Source organism: Mauremys reevesii, linkage group 6, assembly GCF_016161935.1.
Source record: "Mauremys reevesii isolate NIE-2019 linkage group 6, ASM1616193v1, whole genome shotgun sequence".
In the NCBI taxonomy this organism is placed as follows: Eukaryota; Metazoa; Chordata; order Testudines; family Geoemydidae; genus Mauremys; species Mauremys reevesii.
The window spans coordinates 429,980-451,926 of NC_052628.1; the positions used below are offsets into that span (position 1 = coordinate 429,980).

The window sequence follows — 21,947 nt, forward strand, 5'->3', positions numbered from 1 at the left end:
GATTAGCCTGCCTTGATTGGCTGCAGGTGATCTAATCAGCCTGTCTGCTTGAATTGGTTCTAGCAGGTTCCCGATTACTCTAGTGCAGCCCCTGCTCTGGACTCTCAGGGAACAGAAAACTACTCATCCAGTGACCAGTATATTTGCCCTCTACCAGACTCCTGTACCCCACTGGTTTGGATCTGTCACACTAGCCATTCGGTCCCTAGTCTGTAGCAGTGCATGGGATTCTTCCATCCTAAGTGCAGGACTCTGCACTTGTCCTTGTTGAACCTCATCAGATTTCTTTTGGCCCGATCCTCTAATTTGTCTAGGTCCCTCTGTATCCTATCCCTACCTTCCAGCATATCTACCACTCCTCCCAGTTTAGTGTCATCTGCAAACTTGCTGAGGGTGCAGTCCACGCCATCCTCCAGATCATTAATGAAGATATTGAACAAAACTGGCCCCAGATTACGTGTTATGTTCATTCTCTCTGGGGCACCTGGCACTGGCCACTGTCAGAAGGCAGGATACTGGGCTAGATGGACCTTTGGTCTGACCCAGTATGACCATTCATATGTTCTTATTGAGGAAATACACACACTGACAAGGATTACTTCAGGAACTGCATAAAATAGAAACCTCTCAGAGGCAGCACTACACAATGGGAACTGTTGACCCAGGTCATAGCAAAAGATCTTTCCAGCAAGCTGGAAAAAGATCTAAAAGGAGGGAATGACACCTGAGGAACAAAGACTGAACTGGGAGAATTGCTGGTCCCAGGCAGGAAAGAAGGAAGCCTGTTGGTGTAGAAAACCTTGGTGGACTGTTTATACTATGTAACAGGGTGAGACGCAGCTTAGTTCAAATCCTATCTAGTATATTAGGCTTAGATTGTGGTTTTATTTTATTTCTTATGGTAGTTTACTTTGATCTGTTTGATCACTTCAAAGCTCTCTTTCTGTAGCTAATAAATCTCTCTTATATTTTACCTAAAACACGGTGTGTTGTTTGAAGTGCAAAAGGGATAAATCTCAGCTCACAAAGAAGAGCTAGTGCACATCCACTTTCTTTTGTAGAAGTGTTGGACTGGGTAATAAATTCATGCTGGTCGGGTTTTGGCCAGAGCAGGACGGTACAGCTCTGGGGTCCTAGGCTGAAGAGCTGGGGGGTATCTTGTGGGTTCATGAGTAGCTGGCCGGAGCATTCATGAACACAGCTGGGTGGGGTCTGTGACAGTGTACCCCATAAGGCTTTATGGGGGAGGGTGCTTATAAATGTATGTATGATGTAACTGGAATAGGGTTTTGCTACATATGCCACGTAACTCATCTATGTAAAGGTTATGATCTACGGGTTACGTTCATCCTAGTTGTATGCAGGCACCATTTGTGTGTTCAAAGTTATGAACATTGGCTGTATACTTGTTCTAACTAAGGCTACTTAGAAATCAAGCATTTGGTCACTTCTTGGGAAAGGAATGTGCAAGTTAAGTGCTCAATCAGGAAGCACTTAACAGACATAAGAGCCATAAGAAGTCTACCTGAGGACGTTCAAAGTAGCATGTTACTACTGCTACCTGCAAGTCCTGAGTCATGCATGGGCATGTGACTTGCCCATGATTCCAAATCCCATTTTGTGACTGGATTCTACACAGGGGGAGGCAGCGGTGTCTACCCAGAAGAGAAAGTCTATTTAAACCCTTGGGAGACCCCTCCACTTGGTCTTCAGCTGGCTAAAGAGGGAGCTTCTCCACCCCCCAGGATACTCGAAGGAAACTGGAACAAAGGACAGTAACTGCAGGGGTGTGAGTGATTGCTGGACCCAGGCTAAAAGGAGATTAGTCTGTAAAAGGGAGCATTCTGGAACTGGTGAGGATATTATCTGTATTCAGTTTGATTAGAAATAGATTTGCGCATTTTATTTTATTTTGCTTGGTGACTTACTTTGTTCTGTCTGTTACTACTTGGAACCACTTAAATCCAACTTTCTGTATTTAATAAAATCACTTTTTACTTATTAATTAATTCAGAGTATGTGTTAATACCTGGGGGAGCAAACAGCTGTGTATATCTCTCTATCAGTGTTCTAGAGGCTGAACAATTTATGAGTTTACCCTGCATAAGCTTTATACAGGGTAAAACCGATTTATTTGGGTTTAGATCCCATTGGGAGTTGGACATCTGAGTGTTAAAGACAAGCACACTTCTGTGAGCTGCTTTCAGGTAACCTGCAGCTTTGGGGCAAGTAATTCAGACCCTGAGTCTTTGTTGGAGCAGACGGGAGTGTCTGGCTCAGCAAGACAGGGTGCTGGAGTCCTGAGCTGGCAGGGAAGGCAGGGGCAGAAGTAGTCTTGGCACATCAGTTAGCAGCTTCCAGGGGGGTTTCTGTGATCCAACCCGTCACAGGGTCCCTGCTTGTGGGTGTTGGTGAGAGCCCAAGCTTGGAGGACTTTGCAGTTTGTCACAATGTTACAGTGCAAGAGAGAACCCAGATTGGTAAGACAGAGGGATCAGTTATATCCAAGTTCCAGATGGCCTGGGGGGACCTGCCACACCCTCTATTATCAAATATTTGTTCTTCCTGGCGGTATTGACCCACTGTGGGTAAGTCCCCTACCACTTAGGAACCTTGTTGAGAGGCTAAACAGACTGAGCTCTCTGAGCAGGTCTTCTATTCCCCTGATCATTCGCGTGGCTCTTCTCTGAGCCCTCTGCAGTTTGTCAACATCCTTCTTGAACTGTGGGCACCAGACCTGGGCACAGGATCAGTGCTGGTCTCACCAGTGCTGTGTGCAGAGGGAAAATTCCCTCCCTGCTGCCCGGTTTGTATACCCAAGGACCGCACTAACCCTTCATGCCCCAGCATCGTGCTGTGATTGTGCTTGGAGAGGACGTTTGTGCAATACCCAGAGTGGGGCTCAGAGCCTGGCCCGGCTCCTCCAGTAGCAAGTGCCACAGCTCTCATGGCCTCTTCCCTGCCCGGCGGCATTACCTTTCCTTGAGCCACCAGCTCTCTCTGGGCCGCTGAGGCTGCCTTCACCAGGGCACTGGTTGCAGCAGCGATGGATTTCGCAGCCTCCAAGATTTGCTCCTCAAAGTTGAGACTCTCGTCCGCCTGCTGCAGATGGAGACAGAGGGTGTGAGCCCTGGTGGGAGAGGAGGGGAGCGCCAGGGACAGGTGGGAGGAGAGCTGTGCTGAGAAGTGGAAGGGGACAACACAGATGGATGGAGGGGAACCTGGGAGAAGGAACAGACAGCATTGTGACCTAGGGAGGGAGCCCTGTGGTGCCGGGGGAGAGGGCAGCAGGAGCGAGTGACACTGGAGAGCTGTCCCTGGGGAGGGGGTTCAGCCCAGCTCTCCCCGCTGTGAAGGCCTTGGAGCCACAGATGTTGACGGGGGAGCCCTTGGCCTGGTCAGGGCACAGCAGCCTCCAGAGGGCCTGGCAGGAACTGGTGAGGCCCCAGGACCAGATCCTGGTCTGCCAAGCCAGGTGCAGGTGGGGGCAGGGCAGCCGTACCTTGGGTTTGGCCCTTGGCTTCAGCTGCTCCAGTTTCTTGGCTGCAGCCTCAATGGCAGCTGCTGCTCCCAGCAGCTCATTCTCAGCAATGACCGTGGGATCCTCTGGGTCGACCCACTCAGTCCCTGTGGTGGATACAACCAAGACGTGGGACTGAGAAACCATTCCTGAGAACACAAGCCAGACCCCGCAGCACCAGGGGCTGGAGATAGGACCCCAGAATCCTGGCTCCCAGCCCCCCTGCTCTAACCCACTAGATCCCACTGCCCTCCCAGAGCTGGGGAGAGAATCACAGGAACATAACAATGGCCACACTGGGTCAGACCAAAGGCCCATCCAGCCCATTGTCCTGTCTGCCAACAGTGGCCAGTGCCAGGTGCCCCAGAGGGAATGAACAGAACAGGGAATCATCAAGTGACCATCCCCTGTTGTCCATTCCCAGCTTCTGGCAAACAGAGGCTAGGGACACCATCCCTGTCCATCCTGCCTAATAGCCATTGATGGACCTATCATTCAAGGTGTAGAGGATTATGCTTCAGGGGAGGGATAGCTCAGTGGTTTGAGCATTGGCCTGCTAAACCCAGGGTTGTGAGTTCAATCCTTGAGGGGGCCACTTAGGGATCTGGGGCAAAATCAGCACTTGGTCCTGCTAGTGAAGGCAGGGGACTGGACTCAATGATCTTTCTGAGCCACTTCCAGCTCTATGAGATAGGTATATCTCCATGAACTTATCTAGCTCTTTATTGAACCCACTTATACTTTTGGCCTTCCCAACATCGCCTGGCAAAGAGTTCCACAGGTTGACAGTGTGTTGTGTGAAGAAATACTTCCTTATGTTTGTTTTAAACCTGTTGTCTATAAATTTCATTTGGTGACCCCTAGTTCTTGTGTTACAACACTTCCTCCACAACATTCATGATTTTATAGACCTTAATCATATCTCCCCTTAGCTGTATTTTTTCCAAGCTGAACAGTCATATCGATCCTCATATGGAAGCTGTTCCATACCCTTAATAATTTTTGTTGCCCTTTTCTGTAACTTTTCCAGTTCCAATATATCTTTTTTTGAGATGGGGTGACCACATCTGCATGCAGTATTCAAGATGTGGGAATACCATGGATTTATATAGGGGCAATATGATATTTCCTGTCTTATTATCTATCCCTTTCTTAAGGATTCCCAACATTCTGTTCACTTTTTTGACTGCCACTGCACATTGAGTGGATGTTTTCAGAGAACTATCCACAAGGACTCCAAGATCTTTCTTGAGTGGTAACAGCTAATTTAGATCCCAGCACTTTCTATGGATAGTTGGGATGATGTTTTCCAATGTGCATTACTTTAACATTTCATCTGCCATTTTGTTGCCCAGTCACCCAGTTTTGTGAGATCCCTTTGGACTCTGCAGTCAGCTTTAGACTTAACTATCTTGAGTAATTTTGTATCATCTGCAAATTTTTCCACCATTTATGAATACATTGAACAGCTCAAGTTCAAGTACAGATATCTGAGACACCCCACTGTGACGCTGTACTCTATAAGGCTTTATGGAAATATGCTTATGAATGTATATATGACATAACTGGAATATGTTTAATGCTACATATGCCATGTAACATATCTCTGTAAAGGTTATGATCTACTGAATCTATTCATCCTATTTATGTGCATGTGTCATTGTTGTACCCCACGTTATGAATACTGGCCGTGTACTTGTTTAATTTGAAGTAGCCTCAGTGAAGCAGTGGTCAGCTTCCTGAGGAAAGGCTATTCTCAGTAAGTGCCCAACCAAGAAGCCCTTAAGCTAACAATGAAGTTGGAGGCACCAATCCACATCTAAGCTTTCCCAGGAATGTGGCTTGGCTGGTAAGGAACTCAGTCATGCATGGACATGTGACTTGCCCATGTGACTCCAAAACGCCATTTTGTAGCTGGATTCTACACAGGGGGAGGGAGGGGTCTCCACCCACAAGAGAAAGTCTATTTAAACTCCGGGGAGACCCCTCCATTTTGTCTTCAGCTGGCTCAAGAGAGAGCCTCTCCACCCCCAAACGATGCCTGAAAGAAACTAGGACAAAGGACAGTAACTATAGGGGGTGAGAGTGATTGCTGGGCCTAGACCAGAAGGAGACTAGTCTGCAAAAGAAAGCTTACTGGAACACCTCTGAGGGTGAGGTTTTATCTGTATTCAGTTTTCCTACTGTATTAGGCATAGACTTGCGTGTTTTATTTTATTTTGCTTGGTAATTCACTTTGTTCTGTCTGTTACTACTTGGAACCACTTAAATCCTACTTTCTGTATTTAATAAAACCACTTTTTACTTATTATTTAACCCAGAGTATGTATTAATACCGGGGCGGGGACAGGGGACAGCTGTGCATATCCCTCTATCAGTGTTATAGAGGGCAAACAATTTATGAGTTTACCCTGCATAAGCTTTATACCGGGTAAAACTGATTTATTTGGGGTTTGGACTCCATTGAGAGTTGGACATCTGAGTGTTAAAGACAGGAACACTTCTTAAGCTGCTTTCAGTTAAGCTTGCAATTTGTGGGTCTGTGTTTGTGGCTGACAAGTGTGTCTGGCACAACCAGGCAGGGCTCCCAGGCTAGCAGGAAAGCAGGGGCAGAAGTAGTCTTGGTGCACTGTTGGCAGCCCCAAGGGGGTTTCTGTGATCCAACCCATCACACTCACAATTAACCTTTTGCCATTGTGAAAACTGACCATTTATTCCTACCCTTTGTTTCCTGTCTTTTAAGCAGTCACTGGGCTTAAACTGCAGCAAGGGAGATTTAGGTTGGACATTAGGAAAAAGTTCCTAACTGTCAGGGTGGTTAAACACTGGAATAAATTGCCTAGAGAGGTTGTGGAATCTCCATCTCTGGAGATATTTAAGAGTAGGTTAGATAAATGTCTATCAGGGATGGTCTAGACAGTATTTGGTCCTGCCATGAGGGCAGGGGACTGGACTCGATGACCTCTCGAGGTCCCTTCCAGTCCTAGAATTTAAATCCATGAGAGGACCTTCCCTCTTACCCCATGACAGCTTCCTTTGCGTAAGAGCTTTTGTCAAAGGCTTCCTGAAAGTCCGAATGACACTATCATCAACTGGATCACCTTTGTCCATGTTTGTTTGACCCCCTCAAAGAATTCTAATAGATTGGTGAGGCATGACTTCCCTTTACAAAAGCCGGGTTGACCCTTCCCCAACATATTGTGTTAATCTATGTGCCTGATAATTCTGTTCTTTACTGTAGTTTCAGCCAATTTGCCTGGTACTGAAGTCAGGCTTACTGGCCTGTAATCGCCGGGATTGACTCTGGAGTCTTTTTTAAAAATTGGTGCCACATTAGCTATCTCCCAGTCATTTGGTACAGAGGCTGATTGATGTGATAGGTTACACACCACAGTTGTTAGTTCTGCAATTTCATATTTGAGTTCCTTCAGAACTCTTGGGTGATACCATCTGTCCTGGGGACCTTTTACTGTTTAATTTATCAATTTGTTCGAAAAACCCCTCTACTAACTATGACAGTCTGTATCCCCATGTTCGCCCTTTTTACAAAGCTATCATGGATTTTGTACAAAGTATGCCTTGTAAGGGATCATTTGAAAACTCATAAGTTGCTGATCATTATTGTTCTGGTAAAATATGCACGGCAACATTGTATGTAAAGTTATAAGATTCTAGCGTTTAACATTACTGAGACATATTCCAAGTTTAGAAAAGCAGGCACAAAACAGTTCCTCAAAGACAAAAGGCAAACTGATGCTTCAGCCAGGTGTCAACAAAATCAAATGGATTAGGACCTGGTTAAGTGGCCATTCTTTTGAGGAAAAAGAGTGTGAGTGAGAAATTTATAGCAAATATATAGCTTGGCAAATAAGTTGCCATCTCCCCAGACTTTCTGTCCCCTGAATCCCAGCTGGAGATGATTCTCAAAGAAGAGGAAAAGATATAAGAATGGGGAACAGACAGCCCAAATCATCTCTCCTGATACCTCTATTCATGGTACTGAGAACACTTGAAGGACAAAGGAAGCACCATTGGACGGTGGGAGGGATCCTAACTGAAAGATTCTGCCACTAAGACTGCTGAAACATGTAGTGAGAAAGACTTTTTGCTTTGAATTCACTTAGCTTGTTAAGTTAGGTGTTAATTACATTTTATCTTTTATTTCTTTGTAAACAATCCTGACTTTTATGCCTCATCCCTTGTAATCACTAAAAATCTATCTTTCTGTAGTTAATAAACTCATTTTATTGTTTTATCTAAACCAGCGTGTATGGGGAAAAACCATTTGTGCTAACAGGATTTGTGCACATCATTTTCTATTCATGAAATGACAGACTTTCTATGAGCCTGTGTTGTCCAGAAGCAGAGAGCTGGGCAGTACAAGCTGCACATTTCTGGGGGAAGTCTGGGACTGGGAGTTTGCTAGTGTTGCCCTGCAGAGTAATTCATGGGTGCTGGCTACAGCACTCACACAGTAGAGCTGGGAGTGGTTTACATGCTGGAGGCTGTGTGTGAACAGACCAGCAGTGGTTGCTCTCACAGCGAAGCAGTGTAAAAGGCACCCAGGCTGGAGAATTGAGGAGACACAGCTATTTAACAGTCCAGATTGTACCCTAGGGATGTCATCTGACTCCTCATTCTGGGACAGTTCCTCAGATCTGTCACCTAAAAAGAATGGCTCAGGTGTGGGAATCTCCCACCCATCCTCTGCAGTAAAGACCAATACAGAGAATTCATTCAGCTTTTCCGCAACAGCCTTGTCTTCTGTGAGTGCACCTTTAGCGCCTCGCTCGTCCAGTGGCCCCGCTGATGGTTTGGCAGCTTCCTGTTTCGCATGTATTGAATTTGTTTGTTTGTTTTGCTGCTAGTCTTTGTGCTCTTCGCTAGTTTTAATTCAAACTCTGTCTTGGCCTGCCCTGTTGTACTTCTACACCTGACTTGCCTGCGTGATGCTCCTTTCTATTGTCCTCGCTAGGATTGGACTCAGCTTTTAAAGGGCACCTTTTTGCCTCTAATCGCCTCTTTTATTCTGTCATTTAGCCATGGTGGCCTTTTTCGGCTCCTCTTACTGACACCCAACTCCCTCCCAAGCACTGGGTCAGAGTCCCAGCTGAGATCCTAGCCATTGAGATGGAGCCAGTGACCAAAGAGTGACCACAGCTCGGGAGCTGGACTTTACCTTTCATGGCTTCTGCAGCCTGGATGAGCTCGGTGACGGAACCAGCCACCCGCTTGGAATATCCAGCCAGCTGCTGCTTCAGCTCGTGACTCGGCTTCTGCAGAATCTGGGGAGGGAGAGGACTGTGAGCAGAGGCAGGCTGTATCCCCAGAGAGAGAGAGCCCCCCAAGGGACATGGCTGGCAATATCTGGCGTTACTCCATCCAGGGCCTTTCACAAACCTAGGGTTGTGCCAACTCCCACCCTCCCTACCCGCAGGGGCTATCCTCTTGTTCCCCAGAATAATACCATTTGGAACAGGAACTGGCAGCCCAGGGGCCCATCTACCCCTGTCTTTGGTCTCTAACAGTGCCTAGAACCAGCTACCACAAGAACCTCTCAGTGGCCATTCTGGAATGACAGGCCTGTAGGGGAGTTTCCCCTACTCCTGGCAGGTGGGGCTGGCTTGTGCACTGAGGTATCATGTCCATTGTTTTAACCCTTTCTACAGTGACTATAGTTGGTCTCATTCTCCACTGAAATGGCTGATCATTTCCTGAACCCTGCTGAGCTGGTGGTCTCAGTGACACCTTGTGGTGGTGAGTGCCACAGGTTAAGGTGATGCCCCCTTCCTCCACGGTGGAATTACCCAATCCAGAATCCTTTCCTCCGGAGTCATTTGACCTCCCCTGCCCTGGGTTCCTGGAGCTGAGAGACAGTTCCCTCCCCCATCCCGGTCTGTCTGCATGCCAGGGAAGGCTGCTGGTCCCACACCTGGAGGCGCTGAGATCTGGCCAGGCAGGTGCCAAGCCGCCACATGAGTGCAAACAGCACATTGCAGGAGATGCTAGGCTCCCGCACTGCAGCTGGGGCCCAGCTCTTCACATGCCCAGCCTGGCTCTGCAGCTGCTGGGCCAAACCGTGGGCACACGCTGCTGTCACGGAGTGTGGGGGAGTCCGGCCCTGCCCCCCTCTTCCTGGGACTCACAGTGACTCTCAGCCAGCCAGTAAAACAGAAGGTTTATTGGGCAACAGGAGCACAGGATACAGCAGAGCTCGTGGCCAGAGTCAGGACCTCTCAATCTGGCCTTTCTGGGGGTTCAGGGTGTCTGGATTCCAGCATAGGATCCCCTGTAAACCCACCACCCAGCTCCCAAACCGAAACTGACCCAACCCTCTCCACTCGGCTCTCTGCCTTTGTTTAGCTCCCCGGGCAAAGGTGTTGACCTTCCCTCCCCCCTGCCTAGCTCAGGTTACAGGCTGAATACCTGTCCCTCACCCAAAATCCTCCCTGGCTCTCCCAACCCCCACACAGACAGCCCCTACTCCATCACAGCTGCACCCTCCCAGACCCACGTCACCTGGAACGCGGGCACACACAGCACCCTCCCAGACCCACGTCACTGGGAGTGCGTGAAACACAGCACCCTCCCAGACCCACGTCACCTGGAACGCGTGCGCACACAGCACCCTCCCAGACCCACGTCACAGGGAGCGCGTGAAACACAGCACCCTCCCAGTCCCACGTCACCTGGAACGGGTGCGCACACAGCACCCTCCCAGTCCCACGTCACCTGGAACGGGTGCGCACACAGCACCCTCCCAGTCCCACGTCACCTGGAACGCGTGCGCACACAGCACCCTCCCAGACCCACGTCACAGGGAGTGTGTGAGCACACAGCACCCTCCCAGACCCACGTCACCAGAAGTGCGTGAACACACAGCACTCTCCCAGACCCATGTCACAGGGAGTGCGTGCACACACAGCACACACCTAGGCCTATGTCACCAGGAGCATGCGTGGACACACATATGTAGTGCACACACATTGAGCACACCCCTACCTGTGTCACGCAGAATGCGTGCACATCAGTATGCATGCGCACAGAGAGCACACCCCTGGCACGTGCTCTCACATGCACCGGCAAACACAGCCCTAGTCCCTCTCACCTAAAGCACGTGTTGTGTCCCACACCCTGCCCCACTCCCACCCACCCCAGCTGCGTCACTCGGTGCTCACACCGAGTGGAACCTAGTGCCATTCGGGCACATGCACACACGCGGGCTGTGACCAAGGCTCATGCTGGGGCAGACACACGGGGTCACTCCAAGCATCACTGTACTCACCGGCTGACAGGGTAGGAAGAACAGAATATAGAAAAGAAGAGAGTAAAGCAGTGAACAGCCTGCAGGGGCAGTGCCAGTCAAAGGCCCTGGGGGGCTCTGAACATGCATGTGGAGACAGAGCCTCATTCTGCACGGAGAAGGGAGCCTGAGGGGCAAGGGCTGGGATTGCCAAGGGAGGAAGTTGTGTGCGCAGCGAAAGTAAGGGAGAGTTCTGTGTCACGGATGAGCCATTCGGACCATCTAGTCTGACTTTCTGCAGCGCGAGCGCCAGAGGACCCCCTCCCCCCACCCCGCAGGGATTCCTGCATCAAGCACACTTCCCGCTTGATCTGCAGCGTGCCGGGGCGGGGGGAAGGTGTCTTTGTGCGCAGCCTGGGCAGCTAAGGGATGGAGAATACACCACGGCCCTAGGGAACTTGGTCCAGTGGCTCCTTATGCTCACTGCACCTTATTTCAAGTCTGAATGAGTCTAGATTCAGCTTCCAGTCACTGGAGGGTGCTTCGCCTTCGTTAGATTGAAGAACTCCTGGCTAACAACAATCGCCTCCCCCGGCAGGTAACTGGACAACGGTCCAGTCATCTCTCACGTAAACTAAACAGTTTAGGCTTCTTCAGCCTCTCAGTGTCAGGCCGGTTTTCCAGACCTCAGATCACTGGTGTAGCTCTTCTCTGAACCCCTTTCCAATTTATCAACATCCTTCTGGAAGTGTGGACCCCAGAATTGGACCCAACATACAGTACCGGTCCCATTAATGCCACAGACAGTGGTAACACCACCTCTTCACTCCTACTCAGTATTGCCCTGCGCATCCATCCAAGGATCACAGCTACTCTCAGCTCCAGCATCGCACCTGGAGCTCATGTTCAGCAGGCTGTCTAGCATGATCCCGAAGTCCATCTCATAAATGTGACCTGCGCTCTTGGTTCCGAGACTCATATTTTAAGGTCACACAGGACCATTAGTTTATCTCACCTAACCTCCTGTATAGCACAAGCCAGGGAACCTCACCCAGTTGCCCCAGACTGAGCCCAGTAACTTGTGTTTGACTAAAGCACCCGCCAGAAAGGCACCAGTCTGGATTTGAAGGCATCGAGAGATGGCGAGTCCACCGCTTCCCTTGGGAGTTTGTTCCAAGGGCTAATCCCCCACTCTGATAACAACGTGCGCCTGATTTCTCATTTGAATGGGTTTGGTTTACTCTTCCAGCCATCGGCTCTTGTTCTGCCTTTCCCCCTACATTAAAGAGTCCCCCTTTGGTACACAGAATTTTCTCCCCTGGAAGGTGTGGTGAGTGGGAAGTTTTTGTAATATTTTTGAGTCTTGTTTGCATTCTGTGTGCTGCACTGTTACCCAGGGGGTGGGAATGAGCTGCTTGTTCTCAGGGCAGGTGAAGAGACAGATCTGGGTGTCGCTCGGCTGTCTGGGTCTTGGTCCTCACATCAATAGAGCCTCTCTCTCAAGATAGAAGAGTAGATCCAATCGCCCCGACACTGACACATAGCAAGCAATGCCCCAGAGGGACAGGGACTTCCCCACCTCTCTGCAGGGAGGCGGAGTGGCATTTCCCCAGCTTAGATACAGCAGAGGTGTGAGGTGGGGGATAAGTGCTGGCTGCTGGGCAGAGTCAGGGGTCTCACCTGGAGTCTAAGGAGGAGGTCAGCTGGAGAGACAGACAGAGCTTGAACAATGGGGTTCAGTAGAGCTTGACTGGGCTCTAACCTTCACTTCTCTCTGCTAACCTAAGGACTTCCTATGCTGCATTGCCATTGACTAATAAACCCGACTGTTCTGGCAGCGCTGTGAGAATGTCACTGCAGATGCTGGCAAGGTGCATTAATCCCTGCGGAGTGTACACATCTCTACTGGGGTCTATCTCAGTTGAACTTGCTGAATGGCGCTCATGGCGTGAAGCAGAAGTATTGCAGGCCCAGAGATCCGGTGTAAGGAGGCGGTGAAGCAACGTGGCTTAGGCAGGAGGAAGCGTGAGATCCTTTGGGGGGTCTAGCACACTGAAGGGTTCCTCGAGGACTGTTCAAAAGCTGGGGCCATAGCACCAATCCTGTGGGTCAATGACAGGTGGTGGCGAAGCTGAATGCTCCAGCAGCATTTTGCAGCAGTAAAACCAGGCTAGTTAGAGGAAGCAGCAAGAAAATGGTGTATAACCACCTCCCTAAGAAGGGCATTGCAAACCAGTGCAGGGAGAGAGAGTTAAGCGTTGGGAAGCTCAACGAGGCGCAGCGGATTGCAGGGCTGGAGAAGGATGATCAGTCCAAGAAGCAGGTTCCAGACCCATGCAGGGTTCCAAGAGGGTCTGAGAGTGACAAAGGCAGCAGCAGAGGCAGCAGCAGGGTGTCCTGAAGACCTGGTTTCCCATCCAGAAGGGGGTCTTCACAACCTGACTCCCCATTGATAGATCTGAAGCAGTGGGAGTTGGAACTGAAAGCAAAGGACCTGCCTGCAGTCCAGTCAGCACAGGGCTGTGGCCCATGTAATATCCTCAGGGCCTCCAATGAGTGCAACTTACCAACTGATCCTGACTGCTCTGGATGAACGACCCGTCCCCAGCATGATTTGCCAAGCCCCTATTTTGCGGCAGCTCCAGTTTTACCAGTACCGATTTTATATTTTCTTCCAGATCACTGATACAGGGCATTGAATGGCACTGAGGCAAGAACAGATCCCTGCAGGACCCACTAGAAACTCCCTCACTGGATGACATTTCGTGTTTCCTGAACTGATAGGACAGTAGACCACTTCTTAAAGCAATTTCAGAAGGTGTAAGAGGGTGCTTGGAGGGTCGGGCAGCCTAGTGGTTGACACACCTGCCTTCCAGCCCCTTGCTGCCCTGGCCAAGGTGTCTCAGTCCTTAAGGGACCCAGGTGCTCCCTCTCCACTGGGTCCCAGCCCAGGGCCACGTGTGAAGCAGTCCCCAAATAGGGAGCTCCCGGCAGAGAGTCTCAGTCCACTGCCCTGGGCTACTCCCTACCACTGTGGCCTCTCTAGTCCAAACCATTTTCAAGGCTTAACTCAAGCAGTGCTCCCCCATGGACCTTGGGCGCCCTGCCATGGCCTCAGGTTCCTCTGGGCAGATGGTTGTAAGTTTGCCAGGTTCTCTCTTTTTCTTCCCCTCCAGGCCTGGTGTTGGCTGCAGCTACAGCGGGGCAGGCCTAGCTGGGCCTACAGGCTCTCCCGCTTTTTCTGTGCTAGTGCGAGGTTTCGCAGCTTCATCACACGTGGGCTACGCTGATTGTGCATAGTGCTGGTTTTTAATCCGAACATTGTGTGGGCCTAAGTCCAGTGCCTTGGAGAAGTCTCAGTGCGTTAACCTACAGCTACCGTTAGCATCCAAACTTGTGACCTCAAAAAACACAAGTTTGTCTGACCAGACCTATCTGCCATAAAACCATGTGGACTGGTGTAAATCATGCTATGGTCCTTCAGTTCTTTACTGACTGTAACCCGGATCAGCCTTCTCATGATTCTGCCCAGGATCAATGTCAGCCGGTGGTTACCTGGGTCATCCTATTTACTCTTCTTAAATCCTAGCACAACACTGGCTGTTTTCCAGTCCTTTAAAAAGTGACAAAGAGTCCTGTGGCACCTTATAGACTAACAGACGTATTGGAGCATGAGCTTTTGTGGGTGAATACCCACATTGGCGCGTCCGAGATTTGAGAAACAACATTCATGATCAGAAAACTCCTCAGCCAATTCTTTAATACTCTTGGACACGAGTTATCTGTCCCTGATGATTTAGAAATGTTTAACTACAGTAGCTGCTGCTTAACATCCTCTCTAACTATTGATGGAACAGAAACTATTTCATTGTCACTCTCATATATGAATATAACATCCTGCTTTTTTCCAAACACAGAACAGGAACAGCCATTGAATACTTCTGCCTTTTCTGCATCATGATAGATTGTTATGAGACAAGGAGGTAAAACTGACCTAGACCACTGCTACGATTTTGTTTGTTCCTGGTATTTTTTTTTTAATATTTTTTATTTCTACTGGACATAAGCTTTTCATGATACTGTTAGCTTCCTTTATCAACTGTCTGCCTTTCCTCACTGCTACTAAGAGCTCTCCAGGGGATGATTTATAGATTCACAGAGTTTAAGGGTCCATTAGATCATCTAGACTGGCTTACTGTACATCACAGACCAGAGAATTTCACCCAGGTACCCCGGCACTGAGCGACTTGTGTTTGACTAAAGCATAACCTGTGGAGGGTGAGGACAGAGTTCTGGGTGTACGAGGAAGAGCTCCACAGGAGGAGGGGTGGGGAGAGTCTAGGGGGGATGGGGGGAAGAATCCCAGAAGAAGGTGCTACAGAGTGACCCCTGCATCTATGGGGCAGCTGAGCATCGTGTGCCTGGGCTCCCCTGGAATGCTGCCAGGAGATGGAAGCTGGGAGGGGTGGGGTCACTCACCACCAGCACGTGCTCCAGCAGCTCCAGGTACCCGTTGGCGCACTCCTTCCCGTAGCGCAGCGCCCGCAGCCGCACATCCGCGCTCACCTCAGGGTGGTAGGCGGCTTCCTGAAAGCCAGAAAGAGTGAGCAGTGCTGAGCACTGCCCCACACACAGCACCGGCCACACAGCCCTGCCCATCACCTAGGCCACTGCCATGGCATCCACACCCTCCAGTGCCTGAAGGACCCACTGCCCCCTAGTGCCCTGCCCCCCGGTGCCCCGCCTGCAGCCTATCGCCCTCCTGCCCTGCCCCCCCGGTGCCGCCCCTGCAGCCTATCGCCCTCCTGCCCCGCCCCCGGTACCCCTGCAGCCTATCGCCTCCCGCCCCGCCCCTGGTGCCCCCTGCAGCCTATCGCCCTCCTGCCCTGTCCCCGGTGCCCCCTGCAGCCTATCGCCCTCCTGCCCGTCCCCGGTGCCGCCCCTGCAGCCTATCACCCTCCTGCCCTGCCCCTCGGTACCCCCTGCAGCCTATCGCCCTCCTGCCCCGTCCCCGGTACCCCCTGCAGCCTATCGCCCTCCTGCCCCGTCCCCCCGGTGCCCCGCCTGCAGCCTATCGCCCTCCTGCCCTGCCCTGCCCCCTCGGTACTCTCCTGCAGTCTATAGCCCTGCTGCGCTGCCCCCCAGTGCCCTCCCTGCAGCCTATCGCCCTCCTGCCCTGTCCCCCCGGTGCCGCCCCTGCAGCCTATCGCCCTCCTGCCCTGCCCCCCCGGTGCCCTCCCTGCAGCCTATCGCCCTCCTGCCCCGTCCCCCCGGTGCCGCCCCTGCAGCCTATCACCCTGCTGTCCTGCCCTGTCCCCCAGTGCCCCCCCTGCAGCCTATCACCCTGCTGTCCTGCCCTGCCCCCCGGTGACCCCCATGCAGCCTATCACTCTGTTGCCCTGCCCCCCGGCAGCCCAGTGCCCCATGTCCCCACTGTACCTTGCAGGACCGCAGCATGTCAGCGATGGCACGGCGGCTCAGGTTGGCCGTGGCGATTACGTCCTCCTGCCGACATGAGTTGCCAGCGGCCACGGCCTTGGCTGTTGCCATGGTGATACCTTTGGTCATGCGGATAAAATCCTCTGGCGTCGAGGTCTTGGCTGGAGGTACCTGGGTGCAGAAAACCTGAGACAAGAGGTGGGGATGAGACCAGGACAGGTGGTGGCAGGGGGGGCAGGAGCAGGCTGGGATAGGGGGCACAGAGTTAAAGCTGCGCAGGTACTGCAGTGTGGTCACTGCCTGACTTCCGAGTGCATCGCCGGCAGCGTCAGCTCAACCGAGACTGACCCGCGACTTCCTGGTCCTTGGAGGTCCTCTTCTTGAAAGCCAGAAAGAGTGAGCAGTGCTGGTCCCTGGAGGCAAGCTCTGCCAGCATGCAGAGGGGCTGCGTGCCCCCTGGAGGGTGGAGGGGGCAGGGGCTGCCGGCATGCAGAGGGGCCGTGTGCCGGCGGGGGATGGGGGGCGAGGGGGAGGACAAAGGTGCTGCCAACACGCAGAGGGGCTCCGTGCCACCCCCCAAGGGGGGAGCAGGTGCTGCTGGCATGCGGAAGGGCTCCATGCCATTTCGCTTCACCCTTGGGCCGGGGGCTGGGTGCAAAGGCTGCTGGTGAGGAAGGGGCAGCTCCTAGCAGAGGGCTCTGGCCTGGCCCATGCTCACCGCCAGCTCCTGGCGGATATGCTCTATCGTGGCCTCCAGCGCACGAGTCCCCTTTGTGGCCTCGTCCTCCACGGCCTTCACCGTCTTCAGCAGGGAGGTGACGTTGGTGACCATCACCTGGCAGACAGAGAGGGAGGCTCAGTCACCCGGCCCGGGGAGTCCTGGGAACTGACAGCCCCAGGTCCTGTCCCCAGTCCGCCTGCCACAGCCCATGCCTCATATCCCTGCGCCCCAAGCTCACCTCCGCCCTCTGCCCGGCACAGCCCATATCCCTCCGCCCCCAGCTCTCCTCCGCCCTCTGCTCCTCACAGCCCACATCCCTCCGCCTCCAGCTCTCCTCCGCCCTCTGCCAGCCACAGCCCATATCCCTCCGCCTCCAGCTCTCCTCCGCCCTCTGCCAGCCAGAGCCCAAATCCCTCCGCCTCCAGCTCTCCTCTGCCCGCCACAGCCCACATCCCTCCGCCCCCAGCTCTCCTCCGCCCTCTGCTCCTCACAGCCCACATCCCTCCGCCCCCAGCTCTCCTCTGCCCTCTGCTCCTCACAGCCCATGCCTCAAATCCCTCCGCCCCCAGCTCTCCTCCGCCCTCTGCCCACCACAGCCCATATCCCTCCGCCCCCAGCTCTCCTCCGCCCTCTGCCCCCCACAGCCCATATCCCTCCGCCCCCAGCTCTCCTCCGCCCTCTGCTCCTCACAGCCCATATCCCTCCGCCCCCAGCTCTCCTCCGCCTCTGCTCCTCACAGCCCATATCCCTCCGCCCCAGCTCTCCTCCTCACAGCCCATATCCCTCCGCCCCAGCTCTCCTCCGCCTCTGCTCCTCACAGCCCATATCCCTCCGCCCCAGCTCTCCTCCGCCTCTGCTCCTCACAGCCCATATCCCTCCGCCCCCAGCTCTCCTCCGCCCTCTGCTCCTCACAGCCCACATCCCTCCGCCCCCAGCTCTCCTCCGCCCTCTGCTCCTCACAGCCCATATCCCTCCGCCCCCAGCTCTCCTCCGCCCTCTGCCCGCCAGAGCCCACATCCCTCCGCCCCCAGCTCTCCTCCGCCCTCTGCTCCTCACAGCCCATATCCCTCCGCCCCAGCTCTCCTCCGCCTCTGCTCCTCACAGCCCATATTCCTCCGCCCCCAGCTCTCCTCCGCCCTCTGCTCCTCACAGCCCATATCCCTCCGCCTCCAGCTCTCCTCCGCCCTCTGCCTGCCACAGCCCATATCCCTCCGCCCCCAGCTCTCCTCCGCCCTCTGCTCCTCACAGCCCACATCCCTCCGCCCCCAGCTCTCCTCCGCCCTCTGCCCGCCACAGCCCACATCCCTCCGCCCCCAGCTCTCCTCTGCCCTCTGCTCGCCACAGCCCATGCCCCATATCCTTCCGCTCTGCCCCAGTGACCCCTCCTCCCCAGCACCCCTCCACTCTGCTCCCCCAGTGACCCCTCCTCCCCAGCACCCCTCCACCGTGCTCCCCCAGTGACCCCTCCTCCCCAGCACCCCTCCACCGTGCTCCCCAGTGACCCCTCCTCCTCAGCACCCCTCCACCGTGCTCCCCAGTGACCCCCTCCTCCCCAGCACCCCTCCACACTGCTCCCCCAGTGACCCCCTCCTCCCCAGCACCCCTCCACCGTGCTCCCCGCAGTGACCCCTCCTCCCCAGCACCCCTCCACCGTGCTCCCCCCGTGACCCCCGTCTCCTCAGCACCCCTCCACCCAGCTCCCCCAGTGACCCCCTCCTCCCCAGCAGCCTCCCCCACACTCTGCTCTCCTGTGACCCCCTCCTCCCCAGCACTGCCCTCTACCACCTTCTTTCCTTCTCCTGTTCACCCTGCTCCCTCCGCTCTTCCCCCATCTGCCCACACACTGACCTTGGCCGAGTTCTTCAGCTGGTAGACTGAGGGGTCGTCCCCAGCTTTGCCGGCCGCTGCCTTGGTGGCACTGATCAGGTCCCCAAGCGCCTTGGCCACGTCCTTGACCGCATTGATCAGAACCACCTGGGAAGGAGCAAGGGCAGGTCAGCGGCTTGGCTGGTGCCCCGCAGTGACGGACGGGGAAGGGGCAGGCTGAGAAGAGAGTGAGCTGAGTGTGCAGGGGCACCAAAGGCCAGGCCACACCCCAGCCCAAACGCCATGTGGTTCCAGATCCCAGCCCCATCTGACCTGAGTCTCAGGGTCCTCAGAGCCCAGGCTGGCAGCACCCAGCTTCACCACTTCTGCGAGGCGGGTGATGGTGGCCACGGAAGACTGGGCAGCCTGGGCCAGCTTCTCCTGGCTGGCAGTGGCGTTCTGCACCAACACCTTGGTGTCCTCCACTAGCGCCTTGGCTGTCTTCAGAATGCCCTCCCTGTGGAAGACCCAGGGGTCAGAGAGGAACAGCCTGCACACGTCCTCTGCGGGTGAATCATAGAATATCAGGGATGGAAGGGACCTCAGGAGGTATCTAGTCCAGCCCCCTGCTCAAAGCAGGACCAATCCCCAACTAAATCATCCCAGCCAGGGCTTTGTCAAGCCGGGCCTTAAAAACCTCTAAGGAAGGAGATTCCACCACCTCCCTGTTGCCCCCCGCTGGACTCTTTACAATTTTTCCACATCCTTCTTGCAGTGTGGGGCCCAGAACTGGACACAGTACTCCAGATGAGGCCTCACCAGTGTCGAATAGAGGGGAATGATCAGGTCCCTCGATCTGCTGGCAATGCCCCTACTTATACAGCCCAAAATGCCGTCAGCCTTCTTGGCAACAAGGGCACACTGCTGACTCATATCCAGCTTCTCGTGCACTGCAACACCTAGGTCCTTTTCTGCAGAACTGCTGCTTAGCCAGTCATTCCCTAGTCTGTAGCAGTGCATGGGATTCTTCTGTCCTAAGTGCAGGACTCCGCACTTGTCCTTGTTGAACCTCATCAGGTTTCTTTTGGCCCAATCCTCTAATTTGTCTAGGTCCTTCTGTATCCTATCCCTACCCTCCAGCGTATCAACCACTCCTCCCAGTTTAGTGTCATCTGTAAACTTGCTGAGAGTGCAATCCACGCCATCCTCCAGATCATTAGTGAAGATATTGAACAAAACCGGCCCCAGCACCGACCCTTGGGGCACTCCACTTGATAAAGGCTGCCAACTAGACATGGAGCCATTGATCACTATGGGTGTGTGCGACAGAGAGGTGGGGCCAGAGACTGCCCCCTCATGGCCTGCCCTAAGCTTTCTGGGGGGAAAGGGGGTCACAGAAAGCACTGTCTGCCCTGTGTGTGTATGTTACAGCTGGTAGGGGAGTGCGGGTGGGGGAGAGAGCACAACCACGCAGCCCGCACCCGCTGTGTGTGAGAGTGAAAGACAATGTGTGTGTGAGGAGGTGGGGAGGGGCCAGAGAGTTGTGCCCGGCCTGCCACTTGCATCCACCCCTTCCGTGGGGGTGGAGTCAGACAGCATGGCGGGCACCCAGCCCCACCCTATGGGCGGAGCCATGCCCAAGGGACATGTGAAGGGAGGATGATATAGCCAGCCCCCCGGCGGCTGTGTCTGGATCGCCCAGCAGGCTCCCCGTCTGCCCGGGTACCGGTGGTCGGCGAAGGTCTCGGCATTCTCCCGGTTCAGCGTCCCCGCAGTGGCGAACATGATGGTGGTGTCGAGGTCGGCGATGATCCCAGAGACTGCACTGGCTGCAGTGATGCAGGCCTGGGTCCCGCGGTTCCCGGCCTGCAGCGCTGCCAACACATGGGACACCTGCGGGGAGGAGGCTGGGATGACCCTGAGGGACCGATGGTGAGTGCAGGGACCCCGCTCAGTGCTGTCCCTGTCACAGCCCATCACTGTTACTGCACCAGCAGACCCCACCCCAGCAGATATAACCACCGCTGCGCCCCTCCCACTGCTTGGCAGCAGCTGAAGCTGCTGGGCATCCATGCTCTGCCATGCAAACTAGACCCAGTGCCACCGCATGGGCTGGTCTGGAAGAGCAGCAAGCAGCTGGCACATACCAGGGACCAGAAAGGGACTCCAATGGACAGAGAACATGAGGGAGTCCAGAAACCAGTGCAGAGGAGCTGGGGGCACACGCCAGGCATAGGGGTCTGGTGGGTACAGCGGGCATGGGGTGGGGGCATACGCCAGGCATAGGGGTCTAGCGGGTATATAGCAGGCATGAAGGGGCCGGGGGGCACATGCTGGTCCAACTCCACACTCCGTCCTCCCACTAGTTTTTCTGCCCATGGCCCCTTCCTCTCCTCTCTGCCAGCCGCTCCACGCTCGCTCCTGCCCAAGTACCTTTTCGGACACTTTGCGCGCACACTCGATCAGCTCCTTCTTCGTGTAGGCATCGCTGGGGCTGCACTGCAGGGCTCCGGCCTTCGTCACCAGCGCAGCGCAGCCGTGGCCCAGCTCCTGCACCCGGTTCTTGATATGGGAGCCAATCTAGGAACCAGAGCATAGGGTGGGGTGACCCAGAGCAGAGTCAGCACCGCCCTCCACAGGGCGCTGACACACCCTCGATATCCAGTGGGAAACCCCAACTGCTCCCTCCCGCCCCACACACGGAGACCTCGCCCTTCTCCAGCCCCCAATGGGAGATCCCAGCGCTGCCCATTGCCCCCGTCCAGCCCCCAATGGGAGACCCCAGCGCTGCCCATTGCCCCCCTCCAGCCCACAGTGGGAGATCCCAGCGCTGCCCATTGCCCCCCTCCAGCCCCCAATGGGAGATCCCAGCGCTGCCCATTGCCCCCCTCCAGCCCCCAGTGAGAGATCCCAGCGCTGCCCATTGCCCCCCTCCAGCCCCCAGTGGGAGATCCCAGCGCTGCCCAGTGCCCCCCTCCAGCCCCCAGTGAGCGATCCCAGCGCTGCCCATTGCCCCTGTCCAGCCCACAAAGGGAGATCCCAGCGCTGCCCATTGCCCCCCTCCAGCCCCCAGTGAGAGATCCCAGTGCTGCCCATTGCCCCCCTCCAGCCCCCAGTGAGAGATCCCAGCACTGCCCATTACCCCCTCCAGGCCCCAATGGGAGATCCCAGCGCTGCCCATTGCCCCGTCCAGCCCCAGTGAGAGATCCCAGCGCTGC

General features: G+C 54.4%; 1 protein-coding gene across 5 annotated transcripts in view; it reads right to left on the bottom strand.

Annotated features, from left to right (window-relative positions):
• The window catches only part of TLN1 (talin 1), a 183,152-nt gene that overhangs the window by 12,522 nt on the left and 148,683 nt on the right, over positions 1–21,947 (bottom strand). For all 5 annotated transcript variants that reach the window (XM_039543113.1, XM_039543112.1, XM_039543115.1 and 2 more), the window contains 10 exons: positions 21,163–21,309; positions 20,456–20,622; positions 19,063–19,246; positions 18,772–18,897; positions 16,921–17,037; positions 16,203–16,388; positions 15,243–15,350; positions 8,700–8,805; positions 3,503–3,627; positions 2,977–3,102 (listed from right to left, as the gene is read on the bottom strand). In XM_039543113.1, the coding sequence (XP_039399047.1) occupies positions 2,977–3,102; positions 3,503–3,627; positions 8,700–8,805; positions 15,243–15,350; positions 16,203–16,388; positions 16,921–17,037; positions 18,772–18,897; positions 19,063–19,246; positions 20,456–20,622; positions 21,163–21,309 (1,392 nt within the window). The remainder of the gene's footprint in view (positions 1–2,976; positions 3,103–3,502; positions 3,628–8,699; positions 8,806–15,242; positions 15,351–16,202; positions 16,389–16,920; positions 17,038–18,771; positions 18,898–19,062; positions 19,247–20,455; positions 20,623–21,162; positions 21,310–21,947) is intronic.